We start from the raw sequence: 27,374 nt of genomic DNA on the forward strand, positions 1-27,374 counted from the left end.
AAGTCGGCCGGGTGCCGCCATCTTGTAGCAGAACTTCACTTGCGTTAGCATCCCCATTGACTCCCATTCATTTTGGCGTCACTTTGACAGTGAATAACTTTACATCTGAGGCGTTTAAAGACTCAATTTGTCCATTATTTATTTCCGAAGACACACAACAATGTATAAAGGGCTCCATTACCTTCTATGTTACATTATGGCCCCGTAGAAACAGTTTTTGTAAAAATAAGCTAACGATTGCGTCATAACCACTCGACTCTCTGTCGCACAGTAGCAAAATTACCGTACAGACAGGAGGAGAAGCTTGCAGGCAATCGGGGAGATTATCTTAATATGGCGTACTGGCGTTACATTTTAAAATACTATACAAAATAATTATTCAGAATACTTACTCCTGCTCACTCACGCCAAAGAACTCCCTGCTCAAGCTCGCCGTCTCTGCAAGATTAACAATGGCAGTTTGCACGCACAGCTACTAGAAGATTTACATCTGCCAGACAGGTTGCGGACGTCATCAAGCTTAGTGTGAGTTTGCGCGTCAGAAGCGGAAGTGCTAAAAATCGCTAAAAATGGGCTTCACTTGACTCAATTGAGTTCCAATGGGGTCGCTGTGTCCATTTCTTTTACTGTCTATGCTAGTTTGCGCAATTTATTATAGCCAGCCTTTTTTATAAAAACTAAATGTTAAAGGTGCCCTAGATTATGTTTTTAAAAGATGTAATATAAGTCTAAGGTGTCCCCTGAATGTGTCTGTGAAGTTTCAGCTCAAAATACCCCATAGATTTTTTTTTTATTAATTTAGTCTGGGTATGCTTTATAGTTTCCTGGTCCGTGATGTCACCCGTCTCTGACGTCTCGCTACGCGATTGGTTAGATACATGAGTGCTTCAGTGACGACATCACGCAGAAGGTACCCACGGTTGCCACGCAGCGTCGACAGTTCCCACAAAAGGGAAATTATGTTAAATTAGTAAAATGCATTAAAGCAATGTAAAGGCAGATTAATAGATAAATATTAGTTGCAAAATTGCAATTATTGGTAAAAGTGATGACTAGTAAGACCATTTTTAACAGGTGTGAAATAAATATGTCACTTGGAGGATTCTTGCCTCTAAGAAAGGGTTGACCATCAATTGTCAGGTTTCCACAATTAGAAAGAGAAGTAAGGCAAGAGAAGTAAAACTTAATTATGGGAAACAGGAGGGGTGATTCTTAGTACTTGGTAAAGTACTATAAGAAACTCTTCCTAAAGTCAAAAATAAATAAAAAAAATGTGACGGCTCCAGTTGAAAAAAAAAATTGTTTTCATTGCATGTCATCACACCCTCTGCCAAGGGACATTCCATAGAGCTTATTTGTTCATTTCAAAGAAGGAAAAATTCGGGCTATTATTTTATGGTATATAAGAGGCAGGAGTGCTGCAGGTGATTCAGGAGAAGTGGAAACTGGAGCGCAGAATATCTCGTAGATCCACTTAAAGCCACTGAGACTACAGCGGATTACCAACCAACGTGCTGAATATTATAATATCTGCTCAAGGATTGGTAAGGACATTTTATATCTCTAAAGATATTTGTAATAATTAATTTTATATTAGAAATTATAGTTTAATTGCGAGAAATATCTCAAAAATGTGGTAAAATGTATCAGTTTTGTCTTTGCCAGAAATGGCACTAGTGTTACTAAATAAAATTCAATTACGTTACAATAAGTAAATTAACTAAATTAATTAAAAAATTTTGTATGAAATGTATCTTCAGAAAACTGCAGTTCCTATGTTATTCTGTTCACAAAGTAATCTTTATAGTTTGTGTTCATACTGCTTTGTTTTTATATATTGTGAAGCAGTGGTGTGAAAACTGCAGTTATATAAATAAACTTCTACTTAATTATTTCATATATCTTGATATTGATTAGAAAAGCCATTATCTTTAGGATATCCAAATGCCAGTCAGGGGCATTCATTTGTTTTCTAAAACACTGATGTTAATATTAAATAGTCATGAAAATGGTCATAGAAAAATAATGCAGCTTGGAAATGATAATGATTTGGAATTTGATTTCAATTTTGTGATATCTAAGATATAAACAGAACAAATAAAGACTGTGCAAGGTCTGTCTAACCATTTTAAATTAAAGCAAAAACATTAACTTCTTGTTTTTTTCCACACACACATCTATTAACTTTTTAGTGAAATATTGCTTTCTTTACAGACTTTAATCTCCACCACAGGACTCTTTTCAAGATGGACAGAAAAGCTTTGATCTTATTCATTTTGTTCGGTAGGTAATTTACAACAATTCTGAATAAATTGAGAACCACTTTTATTTTTTTGTTGTTTTTTTTTTTAGCTTAAAAATAGACAGCTAAACAAAAATAACGTCATCTAATAGATGTTGTGAAAGAATGTTAATTGCTGCTTATTTTTTAAAAAAATGGGTTGGAATGAATCATGATTCAATGACTCACTCATAAAGACTTCACTTGTTTCATTACTGGTTAAATCAGTGTTTTTGAACGAATCTCTGGAATAATGATTCAATGGCAAATACATTTTTTAACAGTCACTTGTCTTCACTTACTGAGGTAGCAATGTAATCAATTCAATCTTTCAATTCAAAGTGGCAGATTATATTCAAACGTGATTTAATGTTTTTTGATTGGTACCAAACACATCAGTTTTTACTACATCATGAAAAATTTTAGGGGGGGGGGGGGGTGTAGTGTCTTAAAGTGATGATACACGGGGCGATGTTTTTTGAGCGATCTTGCAGGGCAGTGTTGCTTGGGCACTTTCCCATTGAGAATGGGCAACAAATTTCTATCTGGTACTTTAGATCAAAATTTGTTGCCAATTCTCAATGGGAATGTGCCCCAGCAATATCGCTTTGTCGCTTATTTTTTCTATTCCTCTTTCTTCAAAAATAAATTTCTCACTTCTAAAACATTTTTTTCTTTCTTCTAACAATTTTCTCTCTCTTCAAATTATTTTGTCACTATGGAGCCCCTAAAGGGACATGGTGAAGAAAAAAAAATCCAAAATTATTTGGTGATGCTTTTGCATTCTCTTGCAAATGTTTTGAGTTCCCCGGATAAATTTTGCATTTGCTCACAAAGAACAAAGGTTTTGTGAGCAAAATTCTCTCTCTCTCATTTTTTATTGGAGAGAGAAAAAAATGTGAGAAAAAAAGAGTAAAAAAGCTTTAGAAGAGAGAGAAAGTTATTAAAGAAAGAGAAATATTTTTGAAGAGACAAAAAATCAGGGTGAGATAAAAATAAAACTTTTAAGACACAAATTTTTCCCCACCTTAAATATAAAATTTTCACATTGGAGTTTAGGGCTTCCGTAGTTGTTATATCCAAACTAAAACTTTTATCTCAGTACTCCTTGTATTGTTACAGAAATAATGATTCTGTGTGGTTGAAAAGAATGTGGTTGTTTGAGAAGCTGTTTCAGACATACAGAACAACTGTTCTCTTTGGGTCAGCGGCAGCGCCAACGCAGATTTAATGTTTGTTGTGATTGTACTTGTCAAAGATTCACATAGTTGAATTGTTGTCATTTAGGAATAAGATTGTGTGGGTGTTTGAATTGAGATTGCAATCTTCCAATGATTAATCATGCAGCGTTAGCTGCTTACTCAGTTTATGTAAATAAAATAAGCTGAACCAACACAAATCTTTAATTTTTGTACTTAACTGGCATTTGCACTCAATTGTATTACGTTAAATGAAATTAAATTTGCAAAATGTTAGGTTAACCTAAACCATTTGTGTTGGGACTACATGAATCATTTATGTTGCATTGATTGAAACTGGGCAGTGGATTTTGTAGTTCCCAGCATGCTTTGCGTAAGGATAGCTCGGGACAGTAAATGTTGAAATTAAGTGCTGTTTAATGTGTTTTTTAGTAAAGGGAAATACCTTTTAATGTTTGATGTTCAGTTATAATTGACATTTAAAAGAGTTTATGTTATGTCGATTTTTTGAGGTTAACATTATGCTGAAGTGTAGACCTTGTGGTTAGGATTTGGATAAAATTAATCTATGTTGTTCTCAACAAGCTTTAACTCTGCTAAAACCAGTGATGAGAAGTTCTTTATCTGATCATTACTTGCATGCTACAAATGTTACACATTAACACATGAAAAAGTGTTGTTTTAGTTTTTATAGAAATATAAATAAATTAGTTTGAGGGCCAGCACATAATTTATACAGTCTACATATGATCATCAGCTTTACCCCTCTCAACGGTCATGAAACATATATATGTGTGTACAACAGATACTCACAACCTAAGCACAAGCGCACATCTTCACCACAATGGTAACAAAAAAAAACAAAACAAAACAAAAAAACATTTTATACACTACAAACTCTTTTAAATGTTCAAAATAACTAAACATTACACACTTAAACACTAACAGGTCTTTCCATTTCCTTAAAAGCGCAGAAAACTTGAGCAACACTGCACAAGGGCACCAGTCTGAATTGCAATAGCACTGGTTGGATCAACAAGAATGAATTATGTTCAGGAAACATTCACAGAATATGTCAAATGAAACTGGTGTGATCTCATTCAATTAGGATCAGAGGTGGAGATTCCAGGGGTCAGAAAGTAAAAGTCCTGCCATATTTTCATTCCACCCACTGAAGCATTAATGAGATAATTAAGTGATTAATTGAGTGATGATTGCCCATTATTGAAGACACCTGATGATAAAAAGCAGAATCACCAAAGGAGAAAATCACAATATTTAAGTTACCATCATCGAGGTCAGGGTTTGTTTTAGTTGAGCTCTTGATCCTTGATTTTTTAATATTACATTTTGTTTGGACAGTTTTAACTGCATTAAAACCAAACAGACAAGCAAAGTTAAAAGATAATCAGGTGTTGTTGGTTATGTTTTTACATAAGCATTATTTGATCTGAATCACTGAACTCATTTAGAGCCCAATCTCTGAGTTAGATTTACATTATTGATTACAGCAGAACTGTGATTCTACAGCACAAGATCAGCTTTTACAATACATTTTTTTTAAGAGTTCTGATTAAAAAAAAAAAAAAAAGTAGAGCTCATTTAAACACACAGACATCAAGAATCATCCTGTGAATCTCAGCAGTGGTGGCCATCATAAAGCATGTTGCAGTGCATTCTGGGAGCCACCAATCAAAATTCATCCATGGCTCCCATCATGCATTGCTGCATGAATAAATTATGAGCTTAATTGTCTTAGTAATTTCATTTATTCTCACTATTAAAATGTTGCTGTTTTTCTGTGACTTTTTAGTAGCTTGTTTTCTAATGTTCAGAGTTGATCTGTTGATCAGAATATGTTGCTTGTCACCGTTGTTGAGATTCACAGGCTGATACTTGATGTCTGTGTGTGCCTAAAATAATTTTTTTTTTTTTTTTGTAAGGACAACTTTTTAAAAAAAAAATTCTGTATCGTATAAGCTGATCTTCTGCAGAATCACAGTTTCACGATTCTGCTTGTTATCATCAGGTGTCTTCAATAATGCTCAATCATCTCTCAATTTATCACCTAATTATCTCATTAATGCTTCAGTGGGTGGAATAAAAATATGGCAGGACTTTTACTTTCTGACCCCTGGAATCTCCACCTCTGATTAGGATGAATCCTACTCATCAGTATAATTAACCTAGCTTAAGTTCAAATAATTCAGTTCAACTGTGTGGAAATAGGTGTAATAATTGAATTAAGTTAGACCAACAAAATAATTCTGTGATAAGCCTATAAGTAAAATATATAACTGTTTTAGCAACCACAGGAATTGCAGCAACTCAAACAATGAGCGCAACATCATTACCTTCAACTACAGCTTCTATGGCATCTACAGCCTCTACACTTACAGAATCTACAGCGTCTACAGCATCTACACCTTCTACAGCATCTACAGCTTCAACAGCATCTACACCTTCTACTGCATCTACAGCATCAACTGCATCTACAGCATCTACAGATACTACGGTTTCTACAGCATCTACACCTACAACATCTACAGCTTCTACACCTTCTACAGCTTCTACAGTTTCTACTGCATCTACAGCTTCTACAGCCTCTACAGCATCTACACCTTCTACAGCTTCAACAGCATCTACAGATACTACGGTTTCTATAGCATCTACACCTACAACATCTACAGCTTCTACACCTTCTACAGCTTCAACAGCATCTACAGCTTCTACAGTTTCTACAGCTTCAACAGCATCTACAGCTTCAACAGAATCTACACCTTCTACAGTATCTACAGCTTCAACAGCTTCTACACCTTCTACAGCTTCAACAGCATCTACACCTTCTACAGCATCTACAGCTTCAACAGCATCTACAGCTTCAACAGAATCTACACCTTCTACAGTATCTACAGCTTCAACAGCATCTACACCTTCTACAGCTTCAACAGCATCTACAGCTTCTACAGTTTCTACAGCTTCAACAGAATCTACACCTTCTACAGTATCTACAGCTTCAACAGCATCTACACCTTCTACAGCTTCAACAGCATCTACAGCTTCTACAGTTTCTACAGCTTCAACAACATCTACACCTTCTACTGCATCTACAGCATCAACTGCATCTACAGCTTCTACAGCATCTACAGATACTACTGTTTCTACAGCATCTACACCTACAACATCTACAGCTTCTACAGCCTCTACAGCATCTACACCTTCTACAGCTTCAACAGCATCTACAGATACTACGGTTTCTATAGCATCTACACCTACAACATCTACAGCTTCTACACCTTCTACAGCTTCAACAGCATTTACAGCTTCTACAGTTTCTACAGCTTCAACAGCATCTACAGCTTCAACAGAATCTACACCTTCTACAGTATCTACAGCTTCAACAGCTTCTACACCTTCTACAGCTTCAACAGCATCTACACCTTCTACAGCATCTACAGCTTCAACAGCATCTACAGCTTCAACAGAATCTACACCTTCTACAGTATCTACAGCTTCAACAGCATCTACACCTTCTACAGCTTCAACAGCATCTACAGCTTCTACAGTTTCTACAGCTTCAACAGAATCTACACCTTCTACAGTATCTACAGCTTCAACAGCATCTACACCTTCTACAGCTTCAACAGCATCTACAGCTTCTACAGTTTCTACAGCTTCAACAACATCTACACCTTCTACTGCATCTACAGCATCAACTGCATCTACAGCTTCTACAGCATCTACAGATACTACTGTTTCTACAGCATCTACACCTACAACATCTACAGCTTCTACACCTTCTACAGCTTCAACAGCATCTACAGCTTCTACAGTTTCTACAGCATCTACAGCTTCTACAGCCTCTACAGCTTCTACACCTTCTACAGCTTCAACAGCATCTACACCTTCTACAGCATCTACAGATACTACAGTTTCTACAGCATCTACACCTACAACATCTACAGCTTCTACACCTTCTACAGCATCTACACCTTCTACTGCATCTACAGCATCAACCGCATCTACACCTTTTACTGCATCTACAGATACTACGGTTTCTACAGCATCTACACCTACAACATCTACAGCTTCTACACCTTCTACAGCTTCTACAGTTTCTACAGCTTCTACAGCCTCTACAGCATCTACACCTTCTACAGCTTCAACAGCATCTACAGATACTACGGTTTCTATAGCATCTACACCTACAACATCTACAGCTTCTACACCTTCTACAGCTTCAACAGCATCTACAGCTTCTACAGTTTCTACAGCATCTACAGCTTCTACACCATCTACAGCTTCAACAGCATCTACACCTTCTACAGCTTCAACAGCATCTACAGCTTCTACAGCTTCAACAGCATCTACAGCTTCTACTGTTTCTACAGCATCTACAGCTTCTACAGCCTCTACAGCTTCTACACCTTCTATAGCTTCAACAGCATCTACACCTTCTACAGCATCTACACCTTCTACAGCATCTACAGATACTACGATTTCTACAGCATCTACACCTACAACATCTACAGCTTCTACACCATCTACAGCTTCAACAGCATCTACACCTTCTACAGTTTCAACAGCATCTACAGCTTCTACAGTTTCTACAGCTTCAACAGCATCTACACCTTCTACAACTTCTACAGCTTCAACAGCATCTACACCTTCTACAGCTTCTACAGTTTCTACAGCTTCAACACCTTCTACTGCATCTACAGCATCAACTGCATCTACAGCTTCTACAGCATCTACAGATACTACGGTTTCTACAGCATCTACACCTACAACATCTACAGCTTCTACACCTTCTACAGCTACAACAGCATCTACACCTTCTACAGCATCTACAGATACTACGGTTTCTACAGCATCTACACCTACAGCATCTACAGCTTCTACACTTTCTACAGCATCTACAGCTTCTACAGCCTCTACAGCTTCTACACCTTCTACAGCTTCAACAGCATCTACACTTTCTACAGCATCTACACCTTCTACAGCTTCAACAGCATCTACAGCTTCTACAGTTTCTACAGCTTCAACAGCATCTACACCTTCTACAGCATCTACAGCTTCAACGGTATCTACACCTTCTACTGCATCTACAGCTTCTACACCTTCTACAACTTCAATAACTTCTACAGCATCTACAGCTTCAACAGTATCTACACCTTCTACACCTTCTACAGCTACAACAGCATCTACACCTTCTACAGCATCTACAGATACTACGGTTTCTATAGCATCTACACCTACAACATCTACAGCTTCTACACCTTCTACAGCTTCAACAGCATCTACAGCTTCTACAGTTTCTACAGCATCTACAGCTTCTACAGCCTCTACAGCTTCTACACCATCTACAGCTTCAACAGCATCTACACCTTCTACAGCTTCTACAGTTTCTACAGCTTCAACAGCATCTACACCTTCTACAACTTCTACAGCTTCAACAGCATCTACACCTTCTACAGCATCTACAGCTTCGACAGCATCTACACCTTCTACTGCATCTACAGCATCAACTGCATCTACAGCTTCTACAGCATCTACAGATACTACGGTTTCTACAGCATCTACACCTACAACATCTACAGCTTCTACACCTTCTACAGCTTCAACAGCATCTACACCTTCTACAGCATCTACAGATACGACGGTTTCTACAGCATCTACACCTACAGCATCTACAGCTTCTACACTTTCTACAGCATCTACAGCTTCTACAGCCTCTACAGCTTCTACACCTTCTACAGCTTCAACAGCATCTACACTTTCTACAGCATCTACACCTTCTACAGCTTCAACAGCATCTACAGCTTCTACAGTTTCTACAGCTTCAACAGCATCTACACCTTCTACAGCATCTACAGCTTCAACGGCATCTACACCTTCTACTGCATCTACAGCTTCTACACCTTCTACAACTTCAATAACTTCTACAGCATCTACAGCTTCAACAGTATCTACACCTTCTACAGCTTCTGCAGTTTCTACAGCTTCTACAGCTTCAACAGCATCTACACCTTCTACAGCATCTACAGCTTCAACAGCATCTACAGCATCTACACCTTCTACAGCTTCAACAGCTTCAACAGCATCTACACCTTCTACTGCATCTACAGCATCAACTGCATCTACAGTTTCTACAGTATCTACAGCTTCTACAGCCTCTACAGCTTCTACACCTTCTACAGCTTCAACAGCATCTACACCTTCTACAGCATCTGCAGATACTACGGTTTCTACAGCATCTACACCTACAACATCTACAGCTTTTACACCTTCTACAGCTTCAACAGCATCTTCAGCTTCTACAGTTTCTACAGCATCTACAGCTTCTACAGCCTCTACAGCTTCTACACCTTCTACAGCTTCAACAGCATCTACACCTTCTACAGTATCTACACCTTCTACAGCATCTACACCTTCTACAGCTTCAACAGCATCTACAGCTTCTACAGTTTCTACAGCTTCAACAGCATCTACACCTTCTACAGCATCTACAGCTTCAACAACATCTACACCTTCTACAGCATCTACAGCTTCAACTGCATCTACAGCTTCTACAACATCTACAGATACTACGGTTTCTACAGCATCTACACCTACAACATCTACAGCTTCTACACCTTCTACAGCATCTACAGCTTCTACACTTTCTACAGCATCTACAGCTTCTACAGCCTCTACAGCTTCTACACCTTCTACAGCTTCAACAGCATCTACACCTTCTACTGCATCTACAGCATCGACTGCATCTACAGTTTCTACAGTATCTACAGCTTCAACAGTTTCCACAGCTTCTACAGCATCAACACCTTCTACAGCTTCAACGGCATCTACAGCTTCTACAGCATCTACAGCTTCAACAGCATCTACAGCATCTACACCTTCTACAGCTTCAACAGCATCTACACCTTCTACTGCATCTACAGCATCGACTGCATCTACAGTTTCTACAGTATCTACAGCTTCAACAGTTTCCACAGCTTCTACAGCATCAACACCTTCTACAACATCTACAGCTTCTACACTTTCTACAGCTTCAACGGCATCTACAACTTCTACACCTTCTACAGCTTCAACAGCATCTACACCTTCTACAGCATCTACAGCTTCTACAGTTTCTACTGCTTCAACAGCATCTACACCTTCTACAGCATCTACAGCTTCAACAGCATCTACATCTACAGCATCTACACCTTCTACAGCATCTACACCTTCTACAGCATCTACAGCTTCTACAGCTTCAACAGCATCTACACCTTCTACTGCATCTACAGCTTCTACAGCATCTACACCTTCTACAGCATCTACAGCTTCTACAGCTTCAACAGCATCTACACCTTCTACTGCATCTACACCTTCTACAGCATCTACACCTTCTACAGCATCTACAGCTTCAACAGTTTCCACAGCTTCTACTGCATCTACAGCTTCAACAGCATCTACAGCTTCTACAGTTTCTACAGCTTCAACACCTACAGCATCTACAGCTTCTACAGTTTCCACAGCTTCTACACTTTCTACAGCATCTACAGCTTCTACAGCATCTACAGCTTCTACACCTTCTACAGCTTCAACAGCATCTACACCTTCTACAACATCTACAGTTTCAACAGTTTCCACAGCTTCTACAGCATCTACAGCTTTGACAGTGTCTACTGCATCTACACCTTCTACAGTGTCTACAGCATCTACACCATCTACTGCATCTACACCTTCAACAGCATCTACACCTTCTACAGCAACTACTGCAAAAATACCTGAAGTGAAAACCGATCTGGAGTTTCGCTCTTCTGACACATTTGTAAATGCACTCAGCGATCCAAACACAGTGGAGTTCAAGAATAGGGCAAAGTCTGTCAAGGATCAGGTGAGTTCAAATCTATTTACTTTATTAGAGCATACTATGATACACTGTTAGACCTTGCCAGGCTATTTTACACTAATATATATATATATATATATATAATTTACAGTTATTTCCTGTAATCTACAGCATGTTACTGTAAAGATACCATGCACTAAATTAAAATTGCACTAAATTAGCAAAAACTGGCTGCCTTAAATTTTCCCAATGCCATTTAAATTTACAAACTAATTTATTATATGCTAATAATGTCAGCATATTATTCAATTACACAATGGTGACTCACAAAACTCAATTTTACAGTAAACTACTGGCAACAGTGTTGCCAGTATATAACTGGCATCAGTGTTACCAGTATATAACAGTTTTTTTTTTTTTAACTTACAGTTAATTAGTGTTAAAATACATTTTGTGGGTGTGTCTTTTTATCTTACACCTTTAACACTTTAAACCCCACAGGAACATCCTCTAGTGTCCACACTACAAAGAGTAAAAGTAATGTTGATGCTGTGTTGCAGTGAGATAAATAAGTTAATATGTAAAAGATGATTGAGCATTAATGATGAACACCTGCTGTTAACAAGCAGAATCACTGAAAAGAGGAACAAGAACAAAAAAAAACAAAAAAAAAACAAAAAAAAAAAACACAAGAACAAAAAATGTCTTCCAGCCATTACACATTATTACACTTATTACTGACCAGTTTAAATTTAGTTTAAATGTTGAAGTTATATAAAAAATGTTTGGTTTGATCTCACCATAGAAAAGATTAGTGTTTGCTTTAGTTGAGCTCTTGACCCTTGACTTTTTATACATCAGTTTTTGTTTTTTTTCTTTGGTTGCTTAAACTATTTTGCCAGCCACATTTGTTATGGCAAAAACAAATGTGAAGAAAAAAATAATTGAGTGCTAAAGTTATGTGTTGATGAAGATATAACCATCACATAGTCTCTTGATTCTTTGAACTCATACTGTACAATCCCTTGTGTTACGTTAACAGCAATCGGTAAAAAAGATTAAAAAAAAAAAAAAAAAAAACACATGCACAAAAACAGCTGCAGCATTATTTAGGCAAAGATATCAAAAATCAGCACATCAATCTCAACAATCGTGGAAAAAAAGTACCATTCAGCTGCATAATTTATTCAAGCTGCAGTCCATACTGGGAGTTTTTTACTATGCTGGCACCCAGCATGCATTGTGACATTAAACTTTTGAATGTCACCATTGTTGAGATTCATATTCTGATTGTTGATGTCTCCGCTGTCCAAGTTATGCAGAAGCTCAAATTATTTTATGTACTATATGACTTCTAAATAACTGATTACTGAAACATTGTTGGCTCTTACACGTTGAATCACAGACATAATACAATTAATAAATATAAAATATCTTAGAGAATTAGACAAGTCCAATATAATTACAAAATCATCACAAAAGCCAGGCGTGATTTAGAACACAGCCTCTGAGTGTCGACTTTGAGCACTGTTAACTCACAATATGTTCCTGTAGGCTACTTTCTTGAAAAATATTACCCAGAATGCATTGTTTTCTACAGTATATTACTGTTTTAATGGAAAAAAAATTTGTAACTGTCAGAATTTGGCAATTTTTTTACAGCAAGGTTTAGCGGTACTGATGATACTTTTCTTGATTTTAAACCCGTAGTTAACAGAAGAGACAATTATGTAACTACCAATAATATATTACCATACTCTATTGTAATTGATGTCTGTAATCGTTTCTGTTCCAGCTTGAAGGAGTTTACAAAAAGAAATATTCGAACTTCCTTAGAATGAATGTCATAGGATTCAGGTAAATACAGCATATTGGAATGCTGCTTATTTTATGTGGTGTGGTGTGGTGTGGTGTGGTGTGTGTGTGTGTGTGTGTGTGTGTGTGTGTGTGTGTGTGTGTGTGTGTGTGTGTGTGTGTGTGTGTGTGTGTGTGTGTGTGTGTGTGTGTCTGTGTGTGAGCGAGAGAAAGAGAGAGAGAGGCTGAATTTTTAAGCCATACATAACAATTTTTTATATATTTATAACATTTATATATTCCAGCCAAGGGTCAGTTATCACAAAAACAGAAATGTTCTTCAACTCCAGTCAATCTGTCCCATCCGGTCAAGAGGTTGCACAAACCCTCTCGACAGCAATAGCATCAGGAGATGTCAAAGATCTGAACATAATTCCTGATTCAGTTTTAGTCAATGGTTCAGGTAAACTCTATTACTCCATAAATGTATAGTCTGCAATAACTTTACTATCATGGAAATATGACACACAAAACATTTTTTCATTGTTCTAACATTTTAGTATTTATCTATAATTGTTCTACTTTTATCTATGATTTTATCCACAGCTTCTACAGCATCAACACCTTCTACAACATCTACAGCTTCTACACCTTCTACAGCTTCAACGGCATCTACAGCTTCTACAGCTTCAACAGCATCTACACCTTCTACAGCATCTACAGCTTCAACAGCATCTACAGCTTCTACAGTTTCTACAGCTTCAACAGCATCTACACCTTCTACTGCATCTACAGCATCAACTGCATCTACAGCTTCTACAGCATCTACAGCTTCAACAGTATCTACAGCTTCTACAGTTTCCACAGCTTCTACGCTTTCTACAGCATCTACAGTTTCCACAGCTTCTACGCTTTCTACAGCATCTACAGCTTCTACACCTACAGCATCTGCACCTTCAACAGCATCTACAGCTTCTACACCTTCTACAGCTTCAACAGCATCTACACCTTCTACAACATCTACAGCTTCAACAGTTTCCACAACTTCTACAGCATCAACAGCATCTACACCTTCTACAGCAACTACTGCAAAAATACCTGAAGTGAAAACCGATCTGGAGTTTCACTCTTCTGACACATTTGTAAATGCACTCAGCGATCCAAACACAGTGGAGTTCAAGAATAGGGCAAAGTCTGTCAAGGATCAGGTGAGTTCAAATCTATTTACTTTATTAGAGCATGCTATGATACACTGTTAGACCTTGCCAGGCTATTTTACACTAATATATATATATATATATATATATATATATATATATATATATATATATATATATATATATATATATATATATATATATAATTTACAGTTATGGTGACTCACAAAACTCAAATTTACAGTAAACTACTGGCATCAGTGTTACCAGTATATAACAGTTTTTTTTTTTAACTTACAGTTTATTACTGTTAAAATACATTTTGTGGGTGTGTCTTTTTATCTTACACCTTTAACACTTTAAACCCCACAGGAACATCCTCTAGTGTCCACACTACAAAGAGTAAAAGTAATGTTGATGCTGTGTTGCAGTGAGATAAATAAGTTAATATGTAAAAGATGATTGAGCATTAATGATGAACACCTGCTGTTAACAAGCAGAATCACTGAAAAGAAGAAGAACAACAACAACAACAAAAAAAACACAAGAACAACAAATGTCTTCCAGCCATTACACATTATTACACTTATTACTGACCAGTTTAACTTTAGTTTAAATGTTGAAGTTATATAAAAAATGTTTGGTTTGATCTCACCATAGAAAAGATTAGTGTTTGCTTTAGTTGAGCTCTTGACCCTTGACTTTTTTACATCAGTTTTTTTTTTTTTTTTGTTTGTTTTTTTTTTTTTTCTTTGGTTGCTTAAACTATGTTGCCAGCCATATTTGTTAGGGCAAAAACAAATGTGAAGAAAAAAATCATTGAGTGCTGATAGTTATGTGTTAATGAAGATATAACCCTCACATAGTCTTTTGCTTCTTTGAACTCATGCTGTATAATCCCTTATGTTACATTATCACCGCTATGAAGCTACAGCAAGAACTCCAACAGCAATCGGTTAAAAAAGATTTTTTTTTAAAAAACACATGCACAAAAAACAGCTGCAGCATTATTTAGGCAGAGATATCAAAAATCAGCACATCAATCTCAACAATGGTGGAAAAAAAGTACCATTCAGCTGCATAATTTATTCAAGCTGCAGTCCATACTGGGAGTTTTTTACTATGCTGGCACCCAGCATGCATTGTGACATTAAACTTTTGAATGTCACCATTGTTGAGATTCATATTCTGATTGTTGATGTCTCCGCTGTCCAAGTTATGCAGAAGCTCAAATTATTTTATGTACTATATGACTTCTAAATAACTGATTACTGAAACATTGTTGGCTCTTACACGTTGAATCACAGACATAATACAATTAATAAATATAAAATATCTTAGAGAATTAGACAAGTCCAATATAATTCCAAAATCATCACAAAAGCCAGGCGTGATTTAGAACACAGCCTCTGAGTGTCAACTTTGAGCACTGTTAACTCACAATATGTTCATGTAGGCTACTTTCTTGAAAAATATTACCCAGAATGCATTGTTTTCTACAGTATATTACTGTTTTAATGGAAAAAAAATTGTAACTGTCAGAATTTGGCAATTTTTTTACAGCAAGGTTTAGCGGTACTGATGATACTTTTCTTGATTTTAAAGAAACCCGTAGTTAACAGAAGAGACAATTATGTAACTACCAACAATATATTACCATACTCTATTGTAATTGATGTCTGTAATCGTTTCTGTTCCAGCTTGAAGGAGTTTACAAAAAGAAATATTCGAACTTCCTTAGAATGAATGTCATAGGATTCAGGTAAATACAGCATATTGGAATGCTGCTTATTTTATTTTATGTGGTGTGGTGTGTGTGTGTGTGTGTGTGTGTGTGTGTGTGTGTGTGTGTGTGTGTGTGTGTGTGTGTGTGTGTGTGTGTGTGTGTGTGTGTGTGTGTGTGTCTGTGTGTGAGCGAGAGAGAGAGAGAGAGAGAGAGAGAGAGAGAGGCTGAATTTTTAAACCATACATAATACATTTTTATATATTTATAACATTTATATATTCCAGCCAAGGGTCAGTTATCACAAAAACAGAAATGTTCTTCAACTCCAGTCAATCTGTCCCATCCGGTCAAGAGGTTGCACAAACCCTCTCGACAGCAATAGCATCAGGAGATGTCAAAGATCTGAACATAATTCCTGATTCAGTTTTAGTCAATGGTTCAGGTAAACTCTATTACTCCATAAATGTATAGTCTGCAATAACTTTACTATCATGGAAATATGACACACAAAACATTTTTTCATTGTTCTAACATTTTAGTATTTATCTATAATTGTTCTACTTTTATCTATGATTGCAAAAAAAAATGTCGAGATCTAATAAATAATCTATACGGAGATTCAACTCATTTGCATATCTTTTTATTACAGTTCCAACTACAACTACCGCACCTTCAAGTGGATTAAAGATTGAATCCAGTCTGCTTCAAGCAACATGCCTCATTATTATGTCAAAAATATTAAGGCTTTTCCTATAGATCCTTTAACCGTACATCAACCAATCATGAGAGTACAACTAGACATGCTGTAACAAATTAAAGAGCAAATTTACTTTTAATTACATGGAATTTGATTACATTTAGTTCTATTGTAGCACACTCTCAGATAATATTATAGGAAAATATATAGATAAGCTTGATAATGCATTTGTTTTTTATTAAATTGCATTTAATCATTGCTTGAATTTCATGTATTTTGATGCTGTCTCTGAGAGGGATAAGTGGGTCTTTTTACTCATGTATTTCCTAATGCATATTTTCAAATTGAAATGTTGTAAAAGTTTTTTTCTTTAGCTCTTTGGTTATATTTATTTTATCTATACATTCTATGCATATACATTGCAATATGTCATATTTTATTCAAATCAAATAAAAATGTATTAAGTTTATATGGTCCAAACTTTTTTGCTTTCATGAAAAGATGGCACTGTACACTGTTCAATGTTCAAATCCAAATCCTCAATTACTCTATTTTAGGTTAACGTTACTGTGCTGTAAGTAGACATACATAAGCAATCAGTTTGGAGAGCTGGAAACTGGTATTTTTTCATATTGTTGATAAGAGCTGCCATTAACAATAATGTCTTGGATGGCACAGGTGTGTCACTTTCATGCAAACACATGCTCAAATATTTTCAGCTAATCAGGCCACAGAGGGAATTGCCAAACAAGTTGTATGGGTGTAAGGATGAGGCATACACAAATAAACACCCCACCTCAGCTGCACCCAAATGTTACAATTACAAGTGAATAATCTTCATAGTATTACTCTAAATACCACTCCTGTGAATCTAAGACTAGTTAGATTTTATGTGACTGACAGCTAACAGCCTTACAGCTATATTTTTTATTCCACCCACTGAAACAGTGTTAAAGTTAATGAGATAATTAAGTGATTAATTTATTGAAGATACCTGATGATAACAAGCAGAATCACCAAAGGAGAAAATCACAATTTTTAAGTTACCATCATCGAGGTCAGGGTTTGTTTTAGTTCTCTTGTAGAGCTCTTGACCCTTGTTATACTGTGTTTGGGCTGGTGTAACTGGGCTGAGCTATAACAGCCAGACAAGCAAAGAAAAAAGATGATCAGGTGGTGTTGGTTATGTTTTCACATAATCATTGTTTGATCTGAATCACTGAACTCATGTAGAGCTCAATCTCTGAGTTAGATTCACATTATTGATTACAGCAGAAAATCAGCTATTCCAACATAATCTAAAGGATTTCTCAAAAGTTGTTCTGAGATATAGAAGTTGAAATTGATTGAAATATTTTTGAGAGCCTAACAATACAAATATCTTGATTACTGGGTTTGATATTCTTCTTATTGTACTAATTTGACTTTCCTGAAGGGAATAGCCTACCGGTTTGCAAGGAAAATCAATTGTGTTGAAATGTTTGAATCCAGGAATGGAAAAAAAGTAGAATTTTAATCTGATATTCTTTATTGTGGGATTTCAATAAAGTTCTGCATGCTACTGTAATAAATATTCATGAATTACTGCACACTGGCTGCTGTAGATGAAATAAAATTACATTTTGCTGGTGAACGATCAATTCATCCGCTGTCATTCAAAATCCATTGATTATTTGAATGTGGATTTTATTCCTACAATTTTGCCATTTTAAATACCAATCTTATTATTATTATTATTTACATTCTCACTTGCGTAGGTTTATGAAAACATTATACAACATCACTTTTAAGTTCCAGCAGGTGTTCCATTCCAACAAGCATCACAGAAAGATTTGGGTGTTCACCTGTACATGCACCACACCCAAGGATTCATGTGTTAGGCTTGACTGTAATGAGAAGAATGACAACTACTTCTCTTGACTTGATAAGAAAAGATGGCACTTAAAATAAAATTACTGTAGGTTACTTTTTATCAGGGGTGCGGAAAGATAAGAAACAATATCGAGTCTATAAAACACGTCAACTCCGCGAAGCGCAACACGCCTGAGAACACTCGTTTAAACAGCATAAACACCGGGACATTTGACTACACATCACATTTTTGACATTATTGATAGCCTTCTGCTTGCAATCGTAATGCGACATGCCGGGCTAGATGACATAAATTATGCCTTTAAATAAAAGGGTTACTGAGCTGTTTTCACTGGCATATAGCCTACAATAAAATTGAACACAAAAAAACTGCCTACCACACAACACCGAAGGTGGACTTGCACTCCGGAGTAGCGAACAAATTCTTTTTTTCTTACTTTTTTCTTTCTTTCCTAATTTGTTGGTTTTCCTATTACCACCAAACGACACATTTCAGATTCTTTCAAAAGGAAGCTTTGGTTATGTATAAAAAATTATGTCTAATCTTGCGAACCTGTAAACTCACCGAATTTTTCAGAAACCTTTAATAGCCCTATAATGATTTTAATGTAATAAAAACACAGGCTTGTAGTCACAATTGCAAACAAATTAGGTGAACATTAGGACTACTGAATAAGAAAAAGGACAAATTAAACCATAGTGAGTTCCAATGTCAGAAGATCAACCGATTTGTTTTTTGTTTTTGTTTTTTTCTCTAAACCATATAAAAGTCATTTTGAATATTTAACATTTTATGTCAAATATTCTTTTAAAACAGTTAATTATAGTTGTCCGTTTGAATAATTACAGTTATTATAAGTCTAGAATAGATTTTTAGATTTTTTAATATGGCTACATTGATTTTTACAAATAAAAAAGAGCAATTTTGAAAAACAAAGAAAAAAATCCTCCAAGAAATTTAGAATGTCCATTTTTCTCCCTGATACCCGCTGAATTTTTATAGTGAACATAGCCTACATGCGATATTTATCAAATGGAATACAACTAGGCCCTATGTAAGGAAAAAATCAGTGTATATTTTTATAGTAGGCTATAAACCATAGGAAGTATACGATATCACAATACGAGTTTAAGAAAACATTCTGAGAAACAAGGAAGCCAGTGAACCTATGTGTCAGAATGTGAGGAATGCTTAGGTAAACCTGCTGTCTTTTGTTCTGGGCTGGTTTGACCTCACATGTGTAGTAATCGTGATTAGTTGACGTATGATCCTTAAAAAGAACGTTCTGCACAATCATCTTTATTGTCGCAATCTGCCTATTTATGAAACTGTTTTTGATGTTATTGTTGTTGTTTTTAATAGTGTAAACTTGTGCAACTTCATTTTCTGTTTTTCCAAATATTCATGCAGTAATATCGACAAATTCAGATTTTTTTTTCTTTTTCTTTTTTTTAACCAAATTGTGTATGCAAGTGTTAAGAAATTGGTCTGTCCCGCGAATTTCGGATAGATTTAAAATAATTATTGATATAAATATATTGAAAACAGTGATATAACCATGATATGTGAATTACATATATTTATAGTCCTAAACCAAAAAAATATGGTTTTGTCATGTTATTTAACAGTTTCTATAAATAAGCATGACTATAATTCATTGTTGCGCAATCCAGACATTTTAGACAGCCACTATAAGATATTAGAAAAACGTCACGATATCTGCAAGGGACATTCCAGATAGCTTATCCGTGCATATCAGTGAAGCAATAAAGCACAATCAGGACGTCACTGAGTGCTATTTAAGAAGAAGTTAAAAACTGGAGTACCCACTTAAAGACACTTTGGCAGCGGCGGATTACCAATCTAGGTGTTCATCATAAAACTATCGGCCCAAGGATTGGTAAGGATATTTTATTTCACAAAAATATATTTGTGTTAATTATATTCATATTATAAAGTATAGTTTGTATTGCTGGAAACATCGCAAAATATACATAACAATTAAAGCATTACTATGTTAATGGAAAATTAAATGTAATATGATAAAATGTTACAGTTGTCATGCTGTGTGGTCTGTGAATTATGTGGTTGTTTATGATAGATCTCTCAAAATTTGATAAATGGTAGCCAAATTTGTCTACTACAAATATAACTTACTTGGACATATACTACACAATCACAGATTATGTGAGTTAATTTCAAACACAAAGTTTTTCATTGAGACAACCTACTCCACTACTGGGGATAGATAAATTTATTCAAGAACATTATTGAAGAAAAAAAAGAATAATACAAAAATTACTTTTATTACTTTAAATTTAACACAAACAATTGCAGTGTGTGTGTGTTTGTGTGTCATACTGTATTCCTGTCACATAAGGGTTCAAGTCACTAGCTATAGTAACTAGCTATGTTGCCATCCATTTATTTTTATGTGAATTTTGGGACATTTTTTGGGACATTTTGGTATCACATAAAAAAAAAAAAAAAAAAAAAAAGCTGGATGAAAATGCCAAGTTGCACATAAATACTAAAAATGTGCACGCATGCACACACACACAGGTTTGTTTTTGTGAATTGTGAGGACATTCCATAGGCGTAATGGTTTTTATACTGTACAAACTGTATTTTCTATTGCCCTACACATAAATCTACCCATCACAGAAAACTGTGCACATTTTTACTTTCTCAAAAAAACTCATTCCCTTTTGAAAAATGGGGACATATGTATGATATTGATGACATCACCACAGCTCTTTTCTGACTTGTCAAACTGGCAGTGTTACAACTGACCCAGTGTTACAACACTTCCCAGTCTCCCCCTAAGCAATATGCTGTTTTAAAAAGGAAACTTTAAAAGTAATAGTAAGTAAGTAATAAGTACTAATTTAAGTAAAAATAAATTCACATAATAATGCAATCAATAAAAATGAAATTGCAGTCTTATAATGAGTATACTATTTATTTTTGGAATCTGATTAGGTAATCCAGATCATATATAATCAGTTGCTACCCAGTATTGTATGTACATATTTATGTGTGTGTGTGTGTGTGTGTATAAACTTTGTGCATATTGCTTGCTTTGCAGTCTTTTATTATCACCGCTGTACTCTTCACAGAATGGAGAGAAAAGGTTTGATTATCATCTGCATTTTTATTGGTAGGTAAAATAAATCATACCTGTAAAAAAAAAACAATAATATTTCTTCAATTTGCTTGAACATAAAATATACTGTATGTGTGGAAAATATATATATAAAAAACGTTAATGAAACACTAACTTTTTGCTTACTCTAGCAACAATACAAAATGCAACAACTCAGACCACAACAACAGATTCAACATCATCACCATCATCTGTTAGTACTGCCGACACATCTACAACACCCACAGCTACAACAATATCATCAGCAGACACAACTCTTGCTGAAACATCCACCAGTACAGTAGTTACCACAACAGCACCACAAACAACAGCTGAATCGTCTACAACACCTACAGCGACAACAACAGTTCCTGCTGAAACATCCACCAGTACAGCAGGAGAAACCACAACAGCACCACAAACGAGTGTTACAACAGCTGAGTCCTCCACAACACCTACAACAACATCAGTGTCTTCAGCGACCACTACAGTTCCTGCTGAAACATCTACCACTACAGCAGGAGAAACCATAACAACACCACAAACTAGCGTTACAACAGCTGAATCCTCCACAACACCTACAACAACAGTGTCCTCAGCGACTACTACAGTTCCTGCTGAAACATCCACCACTACAGCAGGGGAAACCACAACAACACCCCAAACTAGTGTTACAACAGCTGAATCCTCCACAACACCAACAACATCAGTGTTTTCAGCGACTACTACAGTTCCTGCTGGAACATCCACCACTACAGCAGGAGAAACCACAACAACACCACAAACTAGTGTTACAACAGCTGAATCCTCCACAACACCAACAACATCAGTGTCTTCAGCGACCACTAAAGTTCCTGCTGAAACATTTACCACTACAGCAGGAGAAACCACAACAACACCACAAACTAGTATTACAACAGCTGAATCCTCCACAACACCAACAACAACATCAGTGTCTTCAGCGACCACTACAGTTCCTGCTGAAACATTTACCACTACAGCAGGAGAAACCACAACAACACCACAAACTAGTGTTACAACAGCTGAATCCTCCACAACACCAACAACATCAGTGTTTTCAGCGACTACTACAGTTCCTGCTGAAACATCCACAACTACAGCAGGAGAAACCACAACAACACCACAAACTAGTGTTACAACAGCTGAATCGTCCACAACACCAACAACAACAGTGTCCTCAGCGACCACTACAGTTCCTGCTGAAACATCCACCACTACAGCAGGAGAAACCACAACAACACCACAAACTAGTGTTACAACAGCTGAATCCTCCACAACAACAACAACAACAGTGTCTTCAGCGACCACTACAGTTCCTGCTGAAACATCCACCACTACAGCAGGAGAAACCACAACAACACCACAAACTAGTGTTACAACAGCTGAATCCTCCACAACAATAACAACAACAACATCAGTGTCCCCAGCGACCACTACAGTTCCTGCTGAAACATCCACCACTACAGCAGGAGAAACCACAACAACACCACAAACTACTATTGCAATAGCTGAATCGTCCACAACACCTACAACAACAACAACAGTGTCCTCAGCGACCACTACAGTTCCTGCTGGAACATCCACCACTACAGCAGGAGAAACCACAACAACACCACAAACTAGTGTTACAACAGCTGAATCCTCCACAACACCCACAACAACAGCAGTGTCCTCAGCGACCACTACAGTTCCTGCTGGAACATCCACCACTACAGCAGGAGAAACCACAACAACACCACAAACTAGTGTTGCAACAGCTGAATCCTCCACAACACCCACAACAACAGCATTGTCCTCAGCGACTACTACAATTCCTGCTGAAACATCCACAACTACAGCAGGAGAAACCACAACAGCACCACAAACTAGTGTTACAACAGCTGAATCCTCCACAACACCCACAACAACAACAGTGTCCTTAGCGACTACTACAGTTCCTGCTGGAACATCTACCACTACAGCAGGAGAAACCACAACAACACCACAAACTAGCGTTACAACAGCTGAATCCTCCACAACACTAACAACAACATCAGTGTCCTCAGCGACCACTACAGTTCCTGCTGGAACATCCACCACTGCAGCAGGAGAAACCACAACAGCACCACAAACTAGTGTTACAACAGCTGAATCCTCCACAACACCTACAACAACAACAGTGTCCTCAGCGACTACTACAGTTCCTGCTGAAACATCCACAACTACAGCAGGAGAAACCACAACAGCACCACAAACTAGTGTTACAACAGCTGAATCCTCCACAACAACAACAACAACAGTGTCTTCAGCGACCACTACAGTTCCTGCTGAAACATCCACCACTACAGCAGGAGAAACCACAACAACACCACAAACTAGTGTTACAGCAGCTGAATCCTCCACAACACTAACAACAACAGCATTGTCCTCAGCTACTACTACAGTTCCTGCTGAAACATCTACCACTACAGCAGGAGAAACCACAACAACACCACAAACTAGTGTTACAACAGCTGAATCCTCCACAACACCTACAACAACAACAGTGTCCTCAGCGACTACTACAGTTCCTGCTGAAACATCTACCACTACAGCAGGAGAAACCACAACAACACCACAAACTAGTGTTACAGCAGCTGAATCCTCCACAACACCCACAACAACAGCATTGTCCTCAGCGACTACTACAGTTCCTGCTGAAACATCCACAACTACAGCAGGAGAAACCACAACAACACCACAAACTAGTGTTACAACAGCTGAATCCTCCACAACACCCACAACAACAGCAGTGTCCTCAGCGACTACTACAGTTCCTGCTGAAACATCCACCACTACAGCAGGAGAAACCACAACAACACCACAAACTAGTGTTACAACAGCTGAATCCTCCACAACACCCACAACAACAGCATTGTCCTCAGCGACTACTACAGTTCCTGCTGAAACATCCACAACTACAGCAGGAGAAACCACAACAACACCACAAACTAGTGTTACAACAGCTGAATCCTCCACAACACCCACAACAACAGCAGTGTCCTCAGCGACTACTACAGTTCCTGCTGAAACATCCACAACTACAGCAGGAGAAACCACAACAGCACCACAAACTAGTGTTACAACAGCTGAATCCTCCACAACACCCACAACAACAACAGTGTCTTCAGCGACTACTACAGTTCCTGCTGGAACATCTACCACTACAGCAGGAGAAACCACAACAACACCACAAACTAGTGTTACAACAGCTGAATCCTCCACAACACCCACAACAACAGCAGTGTCCTCAGCGACTACTACAGTTCCTGCTGAAACATCCACAACTACAGCAGGAGAAACCACAACAGCACCACAAACTAGTGTTACAACAGCTGAATCCTCCACAACACCCACAACAACAACAGTGTCTTCAGCGACTACTACAGTTCCTGCTGAAACATCCACAACTACAGCAGGAGAAACCACAACAACACCACAAACTAGTGTTACAACAGCTGAATCCTCCACAACACCCACAACAACAGCAGTGTCCTCAGCGACTACTACAGTTCCTGCTGAAACATCCACAACTACAGCAGGAGAAACCACAACAACACCACAAACTAGTGTTACAACAGCTGAATCCTCCACAACAACAACAACAACAGTGTCTTCAGCGACCACTACAGTTCCTGCTGAAACATCCACCACTACAGCAGGAGAAACCACAACAACACCACAAACTAGTGTTACAACAGCTGAATCCTCCACAACACCAACAACATCAGTGTCTTCAGCGACCACTACAGTTCCTGCTGAAACATCCACCACTACAGCAGGAGAAACCACAACAACACCACAAACTAGTGTTACAACAGCTGAATCCTCCACAACAATAACAACAACAACAACAGTGTCTTCAGCGACCACTACAGTTCCTGCTGAAACATCCACCACTACAGCAGGAGAAACCACAACAACACCACAAACTAGTGTTACAACAGCTGAATCCTCCACAACACCTACAACAACAACAGTGTCCTCAGCGACCACTACAGTTCCTGCTGAAACATCCACCACTACAGCAGGAGAAACCACAACAACACCACAAACTAGTGTTACAACAGCTGAATCCTCCACAACACCTACAACAACAACAGTGTCCTCAGCGACCACTACAGTTCCTGCTGAAACATCTACCACTACAGCAGGAGAAACCACAACAACACCACAAACTAGTGTTACAACAGCTGAATCCTCCACAACACTAACAACAACAACAGTGTCCTCAGCGACCACTACAGTTCCTGCTGAAACATCTACCACTACAGCAGGAGAAACCACAACAACACCCCAAACTAGTGTTACAACAGCTGAATCCTCCACAACACCTACAACAACAGTGTCCTCAGCGACTACTACAGTTCCTGCTGAAACATCCACAACTACAGCAGGAGAAACCACAACAACACCACAAACTAGCGTTACAACAGCTGAATCCTCCACAACACCTACAACATCAACAGCAGTGTCCTCAGCGACTACTAAAGTTCCTGCTGGAACATCCACCACTACAGCAGGAGAAACCACAACAACACCACAAACTAGCGTTACAACAGCTGAATCCTCCACAACACCAACAACATCAGTGTTTTCAGCAACTACTACAGTTCCTGCTGAAACATCCACCACTACAGCAGGAGAAACCACAACAGCACCACAAACTAGCGTTACAACAGCTGAATCCTCCACAACACCAACAACATCAGTGTCTTCAGCGACCACTACAGTTCCTGCTGAAACATCTACCACTACAGCAGGAGAAACCACAACAACACCACAAACTAGCGTTACAACAGCTGAATCCTCCACAACACTAACAACAACAACAGTGTCCTCAGCGACCACTACAGTTCCTGCTGAAACATCTACCACTACAGCAGGAGAAACCACAACAACACCCCAAACTAGTGTTACAACAGCTGAATCCTCCACAACACCTACAACAACAACAGTGTCCTCAGCGACCACTACAGTTCCTGCTGAAACATCTACCACTACAGCAGGAGAAACCACAACAACACCACAAACTAGCGTTACAACAGCTGAATCCTCCACAACACTAACAACAACAACAGTGTCCTCAGCGACCACTACAGTTCCTGCTGAAACATCTACCACTACAGCAGGAGAAACCACAACAACACCCCAAACTAGTGTTACAACAGCTGAATCCTCCACAACACTAACAACAACAACAGTGTCATCAGCGACCACTACAGTTCCTGCTGAAACATCTACCACTACAGCAGGAGAAACCACAACAACACCACAAACTAGCGTTACAACAGCTGAATCCTCCACAACACTAACAACAACAACAGTGTCCTCAGCGACCACTACAGTTCCTGCTGAAACATCTACCACTACAGCAGGAGAAACCACAACAACACCCCAAACTAGTGTTACAACAGCTGAATCCTCCACAACACCTACAACAACAGTGTCCTCAGCGACTACTACAGTTCCTGCTGAAACATCCACAACTACAGCAGGAGAAACCACAACAACACCACAAACTAGCGTTACAACAGCTGAATCCTCCACAACACCTACAACAACAACAGTGTCCTCAGCGACCACTACAGTTCCTGCTGAAACATCCACCACTACAGCAGGAGAA

General features: G+C 37.8%; 1 protein-coding gene and 2 long non-coding RNA genes across 3 annotated transcripts; all 3 read left to right on the plus strand.

Annotated features, from left to right (window-relative positions):
* The first annotated feature begins 1,442 nt into the window (after positions 1 to 1,442).
* Positions 1,443 to 5,970, plus strand: LOC137032028 (uncharacterized). The gene is made up of 3 exons (XR_010896646.1): positions 1,443 to 1,544; positions 2,215 to 2,283; positions 5,787 to 5,970. It is a non-coding gene; the product is annotated as an uncharacterized lncRNA (long non-coding RNA).
* Positions 5,971 to 7,246: 1,276 nt separating this feature from the next.
* On the plus strand, positions 7,247 to 27,274 carry LOC137032373 (pneumococcal serine-rich repeat protein-like; the record flags this gene model as incomplete). The annotated part of the gene is made up of 8 exons (XM_067404130.1): positions 7,247 to 7,830; positions 7,872 to 8,419; positions 8,466 to 11,170; positions 13,672 to 14,319; positions 15,969 to 16,030; positions 16,279 to 16,436; positions 21,862 to 27,196; positions 27,247 to 27,274. Coding segments are annotated over 8 exons (10,068 nt in total), but the record flags the coding sequence as incomplete, so codon positions are not given.
* Positions 11,190 to 13,512, plus strand: LOC137032027 (uncharacterized). The gene is made up of 3 exons (XR_010896645.1): positions 11,190 to 11,362; positions 13,113 to 13,174; positions 13,417 to 13,512. It is a non-coding gene; the product is annotated as an uncharacterized lncRNA (long non-coding RNA).
* Positions 27,275 to 27,374: the final 100 nt, after the last annotated feature.

The sequence above is a fragment of the Chanodichthys erythropterus genome, chromosome 12, assembly GCF_024489055.1.
Source record: "Chanodichthys erythropterus isolate Z2021 chromosome 12, ASM2448905v1, whole genome shotgun sequence".
Taxonomy (NCBI): domain Eukaryota; kingdom Metazoa; phylum Chordata; class Actinopteri; order Cypriniformes; family Xenocyprididae; genus Chanodichthys; species Chanodichthys erythropterus.